This window comes from Macaca thibetana, chromosome 3 (genome assembly GCF_024542745.1).
Source record: "Macaca thibetana thibetana isolate TM-01 chromosome 3, ASM2454274v1, whole genome shotgun sequence".
Taxonomy (NCBI): domain Eukaryota; kingdom Metazoa; phylum Chordata; class Mammalia; order Primates; family Cercopithecidae; genus Macaca; species Macaca thibetana.
This window is the reverse complement of record NC_065580.1, coordinates 62,260,373-62,272,800: the sequence shown is the minus strand read 5'-3', so window position 1 is coordinate 62,272,800 and position 12,428 is coordinate 62,260,373. Positions and strand designations below refer to the sequence as shown.

At 33.9% G+C, this 12,428-nt stretch overlaps 1 protein-coding gene across 8 annotated transcripts in view; it reads left to right on the top strand.

Annotated features, from left to right (window-relative positions):
- The window catches only part of PCLO (piccolo presynaptic cytomatrix protein), a 396,658-nt gene that overhangs the window by 225,574 nt on the left and 158,656 nt on the right, over window positions 1–12,428 (top strand). For all 8 annotated transcript variants that reach the window (XM_050782798.1, XM_050782796.1, XM_050782795.1 and 5 more), the window contains exon 7: window positions 8,807–10,994. In XM_050782798.1, coding sequence (XP_050638755.1) covers window positions 8,807–10,994 — 2,188 coding nt within the window. The remainder of the gene's footprint in view (window positions 1–8,806; window positions 10,995–12,428) is intronic.

Genomic DNA, 12,428 nt, shown 5'->3' with positions numbered 1-12,428 from the left:
GAGCAGAAGAAAATAAAGTCAGAGAGGAGTATAGTATGTATAAGTATTACTCTTCTTATTAAGGTAAAGAAAAGACTTAGTCTTGTATTCAAAGTCAATGAAGTTCCTGAATGAAGAGAGTTCAAATAAAATGGGACAAATGACCCTAAGGGCATTTTCTATTCTCAAGTTCTTTTTAATTTCTTGTACAATTAGAGGGAGGAGACCATGTCTTATTCATCATTTTAATCTCATTATTTATTACAGTGAACAGTATGTAAATGTCTGTTGTTCAATAAAAATGTTTCCATCTATTTTTTTACTTTTTTTGAGCTATCAGATTTTTTTGCTCTAATTCCTTTTTTTCTTAAGTTATTTTTAAGATAGCAGGAGTTTGTTGAATTTTAAAATTAAGCTTTGCTATGCACCTGATCTCCTTTAGTGATTCTGGTATTTAATTTCTTGAACTAAATAATTACTTTCTTTTTTAAGGTTTTAATCTCTTTTTCATTGCATCATTGATCCTTCTTATAAACTTAGAATAACAGAAAACTTTTAACAATGTACTAGGACTTCCATGATTTTTCATTCGGACTGGCAATACCTTACACTCGAACTTTTCCATAATTATTGCAGTTGAGAACAGTTTTTCAAGATTTTTATGGGGTTAGGCTAGAAGGATTCATCTTCTTCACTGAGTATGCTCATTGTTGTAACTGCAAGCATCTTGTTTTTTTCTTCCTGTGTTCTAATAAAACTATATTATTAAAATAGCTAGTTGGATACCTTTTGAATATTAGTTTGTGATAATGTAATAGTTAATTTTTCTATATAATGAAGGGATTAATTTTAGGGTCCTAAGAATTTATAACAAGGCAAGATAATCAGGTACATTAACACGGCGAAATTCTTATTAAGGTGGCGGCGCCTGTAGTTTCTCGGAGCTGCAGTGTCACTTACCAGAGCGAACCGTCTCAAAAAAAAAAAAAAAAAAAAAAAAAAAAAAAAAAAAAAAAAAAAAAAAAAAAAAAAAAAGAATTTATAACAAGGCAAGATAATCAGGTATCTATTTTTTCATTTACCATTTATTCCATCCAATTCTCTTTTCAAGGCCCTATTTAATTTCTAGTTACTCTAGGAAGTCAGCCTTTTCCCATTCAGAGTAAGGCGCTATGATAAACTAATAGTAGGATTCTCATCATCAATAAATATATTAATTAACAGTCGATCAGGATTCTCTGCCTGAGGACACTATCTAGTATATCACATGCATTAGTGTCTTTCAACAAGGGCTATTTTTCCTTCCAGGAGACATTTGCCAATGCATGGTGACGTTTTTGATTGACATGGTATACTGATGGTATCTAGTGGGTACAAGCCAGAGGTGCAACTCAACGTCTAACAATATAACATCATCTGGTCCAAAATGTCATTACTGTCAAGGGTGAGAAAGATTTATTAATCACCGGCCGGGCGCAGTGGCTTACGCCTGTAATCCCAGCACTTTGGGAGGCCGAGGCAGGTGGATCACGAGGTCAGGAGATCCAGACCATCCTGGCTAACACGAGGAAACCCCGTCTCTACTAAAAATACAAAAAATTGGTCGGGCGCAGTGGCGGGCGCCTGTAGTCCCAGCTACTCGGGAGGCTGAGGCAGGACAATGACGTGAACCGGGGAGGCGGAGCTTGCAGTGAGCCGAGATTGCGCTACTGCACTCCAGCCTGGGCAACAGAGCAAGACTCCATCTCAAAAAAAAAAAAAAAAATTATTAATTACCTATATTGATGCTGGACAACAAATAGCCATGGTTGGTATGTGAATCCCTGACAAATTATATTACTACTTTCCATCCTTATGGCCAAAACTATGTTGATGGCTGTCATGGGAAAACATTAAATGTTCTGCTCAAGCACTGCTAGAATATATGTATTGCTTCTGTGTTATCTACATGGAGTGCCACATTATAATTAAAGAAAATTAAATTGAGCTGTCACAATTTTCTCTTTGACAGAGCCACACTGATTGCTACCTAGCATACTGCATTAGAAATCATTGTCACTGATTGCACATTTATAGTTTGAAGGTTTCCCTGGTATTTTATATGGTATTGGAGTTAATTTGACTGGTATGTAATAACCAGCCCTACTTGTTCCATCAGTAAAAGAATAAAATGAATAAAGATTTAAATATACAGTTAGCTTTTGAACTTTTGCTTTTTTTTCTGTATTTGCTCTTCCATTTTTCCTGTCTCTGTTGGCACAGAGCATTCTCTGGATGTGTTTCCATCTCACAGGAATTAAGGCATCACTAGCCCTAAATGAAACCAGATTATCCTTCATATTTTTCAAAAATTTATGTTTCTTATTTTCCCTCCACTTAGAATACATTCTCCTGTTTAAATACCATCCATTCTTTAAGAACCAGGCTTCCTGTTGTATCTTAATCCATCATTATCTCTTATCCAGTTCCCAATACATATACATAATTATATACTCGTCTAACTCACCTTATGTCGTGTCATATGGAAAACCTCTTAAGGAGTATGTATCAAAATATCTTGTTTATTGATAAATTTTTGTGGAATTCTGCTGTTTGAAAAAGAATCCACATCTCCACCATCTAAATAAAGGGCCTGCATACAAATATTTCCTGCTTAGTTGAGAGAACAAATCTAAAAATCCAAGGTCTTATCATGATGAACATTTATTTCTGACAGTAGGTATGGCTTTCTATACTTATAAAATGAAATATATATTGCTCTGTCTCTCTAGCAGTGCGATGGTTTTAGAATGGTTTAGAAGTATATCTTTGATATTGACACTGATAACTATTTAGCAAAAGGCTGAGGTAGTTCCTTTTTTTCTTTCCAGCTTCTATTTTAGGTTCAGAGGGTACATGTGCAGGTTTGTTCCATGGGTAAATTACATGTCACAGGGGTTTGCACTACAGATTATTTCATCGCCCAGGTAGTGAGCATAGTACCTGATAGCTAGTTTTTCTATCACCACTCTTCTCCCACTCTCCACCCTCAAGTAGACCCCAGTGTCTATTGTTCCCTTCTTTGTATCCATGTGTACTCAATGTTTAGATCCCACTTATAGGTGACAACACCTATAGTAGTATTTGGTTTTCTGTTCCTGCATTAATTCACTTAGGATAATGGCCTTCAACTCCATTCATGTTGCTACAAAGGACATGATTTCATTCATTTTTATGGCTGCGTAGTATTTCATGGTATATATGTACCACATTTTCTTTATCAAGTCCACCACTGATGAACATCTAGCTTGATTCTATGTCTTTGCTGTCATGAATAGTACTGTGATGAATATACACATGCTTGAGTCTTTATGGTAGAACGATGTATATTCCTTTGAGTATATACCTAGCAATTCCATTGCTGGGTCAAATGGTAGTTTTCTTTTAATTTCTTTGAGAAATCTCCAAACTGCTTTCTGCAGTGGCTGAACTAATTTTCACTTCCACCAGAAGTGTTTAAGCATTCCTTTTTCTCCACAACCTCGTCAACATCTGTTTTGTTTTGTTTACTTTTTAATAATAGCCATTCTGACTGGTGTAGGATGGTATCTCATTGTGGTTTTGATTTGCATTCCCCTGATGATTAGTGATGTTGAGAATTTTTTCTTTTGCTTGTCAGCCATGTGTATGTCTTTTGAGAAATGTCTACTTGTGCCCTTTGCCCATTTTAATCGGATTGTTTGTGGGTTTTTTTTTTTTTTTAAGTGCCTTACAGTTTCTGGATAATAGACCTTTGTCAAATGTATAGTGTGCAGATATTTTCTCCAATTTTATAGATTTTCTGTCACTCTGTTGATAGTTTTTTTGTTTTTTTGTTTTTTGTTTTTTTGTTGTTGTTGTTGTGCAGAAGCTCTTTAATTAGATCCCACTTGTCCACTTTTGTTCTCACTACAATTGCTTTCAGAGTCGTCTTCAAGAAATCTTTGCCAAGTCTCATGTTCAGAATTGCATTTCCTAGGTTTTCTCCTAAGGTTGTTATAGTTGTAGGTTTTACATTCAAGTTTTCACACCACCTTGAGTTGATTCCTGTATATGGTGTAAGGAAATGGTCCAGTTTCAATCTTTGGCATGTGGCTAACCAGTTGTCCTAGCACCATTTATTGAATAAGGAGTCGTTTCTCCTTTTCTAGTTATCATCAGCTTTGTTGAAGATCAGATGGTTGTAGGTGTGCAACTTTATTTCTGGGTTCTATATTCTGTTCCATTGTTGTATGTGTTTTTGTACCAGTTTCATGCTGTTTTGTTTAATATAACCTTGTAGTATAGTTTTAAAAAGTTGGATAGTATGATGCCTCTAGCTTTGTGTTTGTTTGTTTTTGCTTAGGATTGCTTTAGCTATTTGGGCAATTTTTTGGTTCCACATGAATTTTAGAATAGTTTTTTATAATTCTGTGGAAAATGTTGTTGGTAGTTTGATAGAAATACCATCGAATCTATACGTTGCTTTGGGCAGTATAGTGAGGTAGTTTCTTCAAACGACAATTTCCCAAAAAATATTCATAATTTATTAGTTATTTGTGGACAAAGTGTGGATTTGTTCCATCTAGTGTCTCTTGTATCTATGCCTTTAGCATCTAGAGCAATGCATTTTAGAATTATACTTAACAACTATTTGAATACATCAATAAATTGAATGTTTTCATATTTATTATATATAATACTGGATGAATAATTTTGGTCTAGCATCTAGGACTTTAAACAATAGCCCCTATGTATTTTTAGTTTTTTCAATGTTTAAAAAAACTACAGATCCTTCTTTTATCATCCTCATGTTGAGCTCAGAGAATTTTGACAATGAATTAATGCATATACATATATTTAAGTCACTTAGGATAATGTGTCTAGGTACTTTACTTATTATTTTCATTAATATTCTTGACACTCCAAAACAAGCAAAATTTCCTTTCCTTTGCCATATAGAAATGATATAAATTGCATTATATAAATTAACATTCCTAAGGAAAATGTTCTTTAAAATTACTTTGGACAGCAAACCTTATCCTGAAAGTTATTTGCTTGTTAGCTTGATTATCTCATTGATGTTGCAATCTACAGTTGGTGATTTTTTCCCAGTCTTTCTTCAACCTTTATTTTATCATTATGGTTTTTTTTGTTCTTCTCTCTTTGTCTATTTTCACAGCTATTTTAAAATATTTTAAATTTATATATCCAGTATATTTAGTATGATTTGTTTTCTAGATTAAAGGCACCAGATCTATATGAAAACAACTTTTAAGAGCTGGTCAACACAGAAATCCATAGTAAATAACAAGTTTTTTTCTAGACTGTCTTGTCTCATCTTTAGTCATGGCTTCCAGCTACATCATCTTTAATCATAATAAACTTTCTTTATGCAATGTTGATCTTTTTAAAATAAATAATATTGTATTGCTTTTATCTCTGTATTTGGAGTTCTGAACTCTTATTTCATGTTATATTGATTTAATTAGAAATAAATACCTAGTTGAGAGGTTTTTTTAATTAGAATTAAATACTTAGTTGAGAAGTTTTTATTGTCTTTGTCAGAGTCAGTTCTTTTTGAATTATAAGTTGGTAAGACATTACTTCAAATTCTTTATTATATATCTGTCTGCCCTCTTAAGTGATACTAACAGTCCTAAAACATAGTACACACCCCTCACAGACATGCTTAAATTTAAATCTGTGGGGTTCTAATGGTTCTATAGTTTGTATCCTCTTTGTGTAAGTGTGCCTAGCAAAGTGCTTTGAAATGAAGAGACATTTAATAAATATCTGTCTAAGTGAATTGAAGAGTTATGTATTTTAGGGAAAATCTAAAAGAAAATTTATGCTCTGGAGGAAAATTCATGAATGATCATAATTACAATTTAACCAAATGATGACAGAAAACTCTAATAAAGGACTGAAGTTTTTCTTTAGGGCTCTTGTATTCTTCCCACATCCTCCTTCATTGTTTAAAATCTATTGCTTTCTCTCAACTAGCCATTAATGCTGTTTGATCCTCTAATGGTTTCTCAGTGGGCATCCATTTATTTCTTTATTTCTAAAGAAATAAATCTCTTCTTTAGAACAAAGATTTATTTCAAACTGTCAGTGCAGCTAAAAGCCTTGGTTTCTTTGGGCTGAACTATGTTTTAAAACCATTTAAAATAGAGACCAAAATTTAAAAATATGGATTTCCTACTTCTCTTGAATGAAACAGATCTCATCACACTGGGTCTCTATTTCTTCATGGCAACAATATTCTGGAGCCAGCCTTGACAGATGGAACTTAAATTCTCAGGTCAACACATTCACTCCATTACCTTCTGGCTCCCGTAGGCTTTTGGGTTATAGCCTTTGCAATAGTCAAGTAATCCTCCATTTTCATTCCCAGTAGAACTTTCCTGATATGACCTATAATTTTTTCTCTTTTTTTAAAATTATACTTTAAGTTCTGGGATACATGTGCAGAATGTGCAGGTTTGTTATTTAGGTATACACATGCCATGTTGGTTTGCTGCACCCATCAACACATAAGAGCATATGACAAGTATAGTGATTGGTCGGTATTTGCTCTCTTTTTTCTCGCCTAAGCGCAAGAAGTGCAAGCCTACCTTACAGATGCGTACAATATATAATTATTTGTAATGTGCATTTTGAAAAGAAGTGACTTCCAAGTTCAAATATAGCTTCTACTCTGGGCTTCTTTGGGACTTGAATTTTCAACCATTATTAAGTTATTTGGACTATGAAAATGTTATCAGTGGTTATATTTAAAACTTCTGATAGTCACCAAACATTAGAATAAAAGATTGGTCATATTTTTCGTTTCATATTCTCTTTTTATTGCATCTTTGTTAGGCATCACAATCTTGAGTAACACAATTAAATACCCTTTTGTCAAACCATTTCATAATCGTAATCATGTAGAATAGGTAAACATTTTAAATTTTCAAATTCTTATGCATATACCAGATCTACCACATACATAGTAAGAAAAAACAAATAGTATGTAGTTTTTAGCCTCCTGTTGAACAACATTATAATCAGAGGACTGAAGATGTTGTTGTGGAACAACTTTTTAAAAAACATGACATATCCATGTTAATATTTTGGAAAAATATCAAGAAAATTATTGTAGAATCTTAATTTTTATTTTATTACCATTTAATTATGGCCCATTGATATTCAACATGTTACATGTGCACTTTTTTACAAGTGAAAAAAAAATGTAGAGATCTAGAATGTGGGTTAATCAAGAAACCATAGTTTTCTATAGAAATACAGAGACTTTTAAAGGAACTGATATTAATGGGTACCTGTAATGTGAAATAAGTATTTTACATAGTTGTCTCACTTGATCTTTATAACAATTCTGTGACTTAATTGTGAGTGTTTTATAAAATGAAAAGAATTGAGGATGAGTAGGAAGAAATAAATGACATGTCAAACAGCTGCCTTGGGAACTTCAATACCCCATATACCTTGGGATTGCTCTATGAGGAAAAACAAACTACTGCACCAAAGTCACTTTACCTTATTTCAAAGATTCATAACCTTTATTCATTTCCATCCAAATATTTTAAATTTTAGAAACACATAAACTTCAATAAACATTTAAGATTTTGTTTCATATTATGATGTCTATTAAGGGAACAAATAGTGGGGTTACATGACGGGAGCAGAAATATGATAACAGAAAACAGACAAAAACTATCAAGGAAATGAATTTGGAAATAATTAAAAGGCAATGAAAGTACAGAGTCTTGGAAAAATGTGATCTAATTAATAAGGTACAATTTTCAGGTACAACATTTATAGACTCTTACTTTTTCTGTTTTCTGCCCTCAATATTTGGTGACTGGGGAAAAATTGGAGAATTAATGTATTTGGATTACAATAGAAAGAAAAGAAAAGAAATAATCTTTTAAAGAATATGCAACTGGATAGCAAAAGACCTGAGATCTAGTTGTAAATGTGCCACTGAAACTTAGGTAACTTTGAGTACATCAGTTTATTTTAACTATAAGTGCTCAAAGCAATCTCTCATGTCTTTTGATATTCTAAAATTGTATGATTCTCAAGACCTTCAATTCTTAGAAAGCAAGTTTATGACAAATTAACCAAATAAAATGAAAAATATCTGAAAACTCACCAACTTTATACTTTTATCTGATTTTTTAAAAGGTGCCAGTGGATTTTTATTGGTCAGTTATTTTTGCTTCACATGGAAGTTACTAGAGTATTAAAAAGAAACTGTACTGCAGGATAATAAAGTCAAAGAAAACATAAGATCCAAATAGTCATGAAAATCTTGAAATATTAAATAGAAAATTAGTCCAGACTATCCCTTTTTTAGAAAAAAAAAAAAGTATTAGATAATTTGAAGATGTAATTTAAAAAATAGGAATGACAACCACTCCAGGGGTCAAAAGTAGGAATGAGAAGATAGGCGTAATATCAATGTCACATGGTAAATGAACATCTTCAACAAATGTAATTTAAATTTTAGATGGTTAACAAAACACTTGGGAAATAGATTCAGTAAATAATCTTATGTATATTAATTTAGATGAAAAATGAGTTTTTATAACTGCTAATGTTATGAGTTACAATTAACCAATTTATTTAAAATATTATTTTTCAGTTAATTGTATTGGTGACCAGTACTTGAAATTATATGTATATATTTTATTTTATCATGCTGTGATAGCAAAATCATATGGGAAATCATTTTTATTAAATATAATTCATGGAAGTTGATTTGGTTTTTATTTTATTTTTCTTTATAATAAAGTACTATATTTTGTTTACTTGATTATAGACTAAAGGTTCTCAAACCATGACACCCTCTGGAGCCCAGAAAAAAGTTAAAAGAACTCTGCCAAATCCACCTCCTGAGGAGATTTCCACAGGAACTCAATCCACATTCAGCACAATGGGCACAGTTTCCAGGAGAAGGATCTGCAGAACCAACACAATGGCACGAGCCAAGATTCTCCAGGACATAGACAGAGAGCTTGATCTTGTGGAAAGGGAATCTGCAAAGCTTAGAAAGAAACAAGCAGAGCTTGATGAAGAAGAAAAGGAGATTGATGCCAAGCTACGATACCTGGAAATGGGAATTAACAGGAGGAAAGAGGCATTATTAAAGGAGAGAGAAAAGAGAGAACGAGCTTACCTCCAGGGAGTAGCTGAGGATCGTGATTACATGTCTGACAGTGAAGTAAGTAGCACAAGACCAGCCCGAATAGAAAGTCAGCATGGCATTGAGCGACCAAGAACTGCTCCCCAAACTGAATTCAGCCAGTTTATACCACCACAAACCCAAACAGAATCTCAACTAGTTCCTCCGACAAGTCCTTACACACAATACCAATACTCTTCCCCTGCTCTTCCTACCCAAGCACCCACCTCATACACCCAACAATCTCATTTTCAGCAACAAACTTTGTACCATCAGCAAGTTTCACCTTATCAGACTCAGCCAACATTCCAAGCTGTGGCAACAATGTCCTTCACACCTCAAGCTCAACCTACGCCAACCCCACAGCCTTCTTATCAGTTACCTTCACAGATGATGGTGATACAACAGAAGCCACGGCAAACTACATTATATTTGGAGCCCAAGATAACCTCAAACTATGAAGTGATTCGCAACCAACCCCTTATGATAGCACCTGTTTCTACTGATAACACATACGCTGTTTCCCATCTTGGTAGTAAGTACAATAGTTTAGACTTGAGAATAGGTTTAGAGGAAAGAAGTAGCATGGCAAGCAGTCCAATATCAAGCATATCCGCAGATTCTTTCTATGCAGATATTGATCACCATACTCCACGAAATTATGTCCTAATTGACGACATTGGAGAGATCACCAAAGGAACAGCGGCGTTAAGCACCGCATTTAGCCTTCATGAAAAGGATCTGTCAAAAACAGACCGTCTCCTTCGAACCACTGAGACACGCCGGTCTCAAGAAGTGACAGATTTCCTAGCACCTTTACAGTCTTCCTCTAGATTGCATAGTTATGTGAAGGCAGAGGAAGACCCAATGGAGGATCCTTATGAGTTAAAGCTTCTGAAACATCAGATTAAACAGGAATTTCGTCGAGGGACAGAGAGCTTAGATCACCTCGCTGGTCTTTCTCATTATTACCATGCTGATACTAGCTATAGACATTTTCCAAAATCTGAGAAGTATAGCATCAGTAGACTCACACTTGAAAAGCAAGCAGCAAAACAACTGCCAGCAGCCATACTTTATCAAAAGCAGTCAAAGCATAAGAAATCACTAATTGACCCTAAAATGTCAAAATTTTCACCTATTCAAGAAAGTAGAGACCTTGAACCTGACTATTCAAGCTATATGACTTCTAGCACTTCATCTATTGGTGGCATTTCCTCTAGGGCAAGGCTTCTTCAAGATGACATCACTTTTGGCCTCAGAAAAAATATTACAGACCAACAGAAATTTATGGGATCCTCTCTTGGCACAGGACTAGGCACATTAGGAAATACCATACGCTCAGCTTTGCAGGATGAAGCAGATAAGCCATACAGTAGTGGCAGCAGGTCCAGACCCTCCTCCAGACCTTCCTCTGTCTATGGGCTTGATTTATCAATTAAAAGGGATTCTTCTAGCTCTTCCCTAAGACTGAAAGCTCAAGAGGCTGAAGCTCTAGATGTTTCATTTAGTCACGCATCATCCTCTGCCAGAACTAAGCCGACCAGTTTGCCAATTAGTCAAAGTAGAGGAAGAATACCAATTGTGGCCCAGAATTCTGAAGAAGAAAGCCCACTCAGTCCTGTTGGCCAGCCAATGGGAATGGCCAGGGCTGCAGCTGGACCCCTGCCACCAATATCTGCAGACACCAGGGATCAGTTTGGATCAAGCCACTCATTGCCTGAAGTTCAGCAACACATGAGGGAAGAATCACGGACTCGAGGCTATGACCGTGACATAGCCTTCATCATGGATGACTTCCAACATGCCATGTCAGACAGTGAAGGTAAATTGGGCCTCAAACTACCCTGTTACTCTCAAAACTCAAACTCTTATTTTTCTGCATGTTTAATTTCCCTTCTGCAGAGATGTATCCTACTTTTCTTGGTGTGTCTTTTGCATGTTTACTTCAATTTTATTTCTTGTAAATGGAAATTTTATCTTGTGTATAGATTCTATAGCATGCTTTTCTTTATTTAGTTTTAGTTTATTCCTTTATTGTTCTGTTTCTTGATTGTTTGCTTGATTTGTTTGGTGTCTGCTTTTCTAAAACCATTATCAAATAATTCTGTCAATAAAATATGGTCATCCTATAAATCCATAGTTGAAAAGTTTTTCATTGTATGTTTCTTTCATTTTTTAAAATACATTTTAAAAGTTACTGATCAGTTTCTTTCAATTTCTGGAATTATTAAAGTTTAGAGCCATGAAATACTATTCTGATAGACTTTGTAATAGAAAATCATTTATGGCATCTTTATGAGATCAGTGTTCATTAGTTCAGAAGATGTTCTATTTTTGAGAACTTTTGTATAAGTTCTTGATGTTAGTATAATGTAGAATTTTGTTATTTTTCTTAAATAAAAGATTTCTGTTTTATCTTTCTCATTATGAATACTATTATTTACAAATTTGTAATTTTGCATTATATGCTAGGAAGTTTAGTACTAAATAAGACATGAAAATAAATAATTGTATTAGTATGTATGAAGTATTCTTTAAAATTGAAACCTTGTAAACTTCTTTTGTGATTTTAGTTATTTAGAGTTCAAACTTTCCTGGTTTGCCCATTTAGCCTTTTCCTTTGGTTTCTTGGGTTTTGTTTTGTTTTGTTTTGTTTGTATCATCCCATGTTTTCACCCTAAATTGACTTGCTAGAATTCCATGTTAAACAAGTGCTTTAATACAGTAAATGCTTAACTAAAAACTCATTTTAAGTAGCTCTGTTTTTAAAGATACACAACCATAAACATTTTTGAAAATTATGTAGTCCAAGTCTGGGATTGAAGAAGAGGGAGAAATGACACAAAGGTGTGAAGAGGTTAGCCTATACCAAGAGGATTCATGACTCTTGACTCTTGGTCCTTTTTTTTTTCACCTTCTTTCATTTACATTTGAATGTAGATGCAGATGGAGTTATGGAAATAATATATGTTTGATCAAATAAAAGCGTTATTATTTCCTTCCTTTAGAGACTCCAAAGAACTAAGCTAACATGAACATCTCCCCTTTCAAACCTAACATCTTTCTTGAGGACTCACGGGAAAATACACATTTTTGTGAAAAGGAATTTTTTCCTACATCTTTGTCTAGATGAATAGGATTTTAGAAATTCAAACCTGAATTTTAATAGATTTTTTATTGAACTAAAGTAATCGCTGTATCTGAAGGAGGACAAACTGCTTTTGTTTGTGAAGTTCAAATAGATTAGTCATTTTCT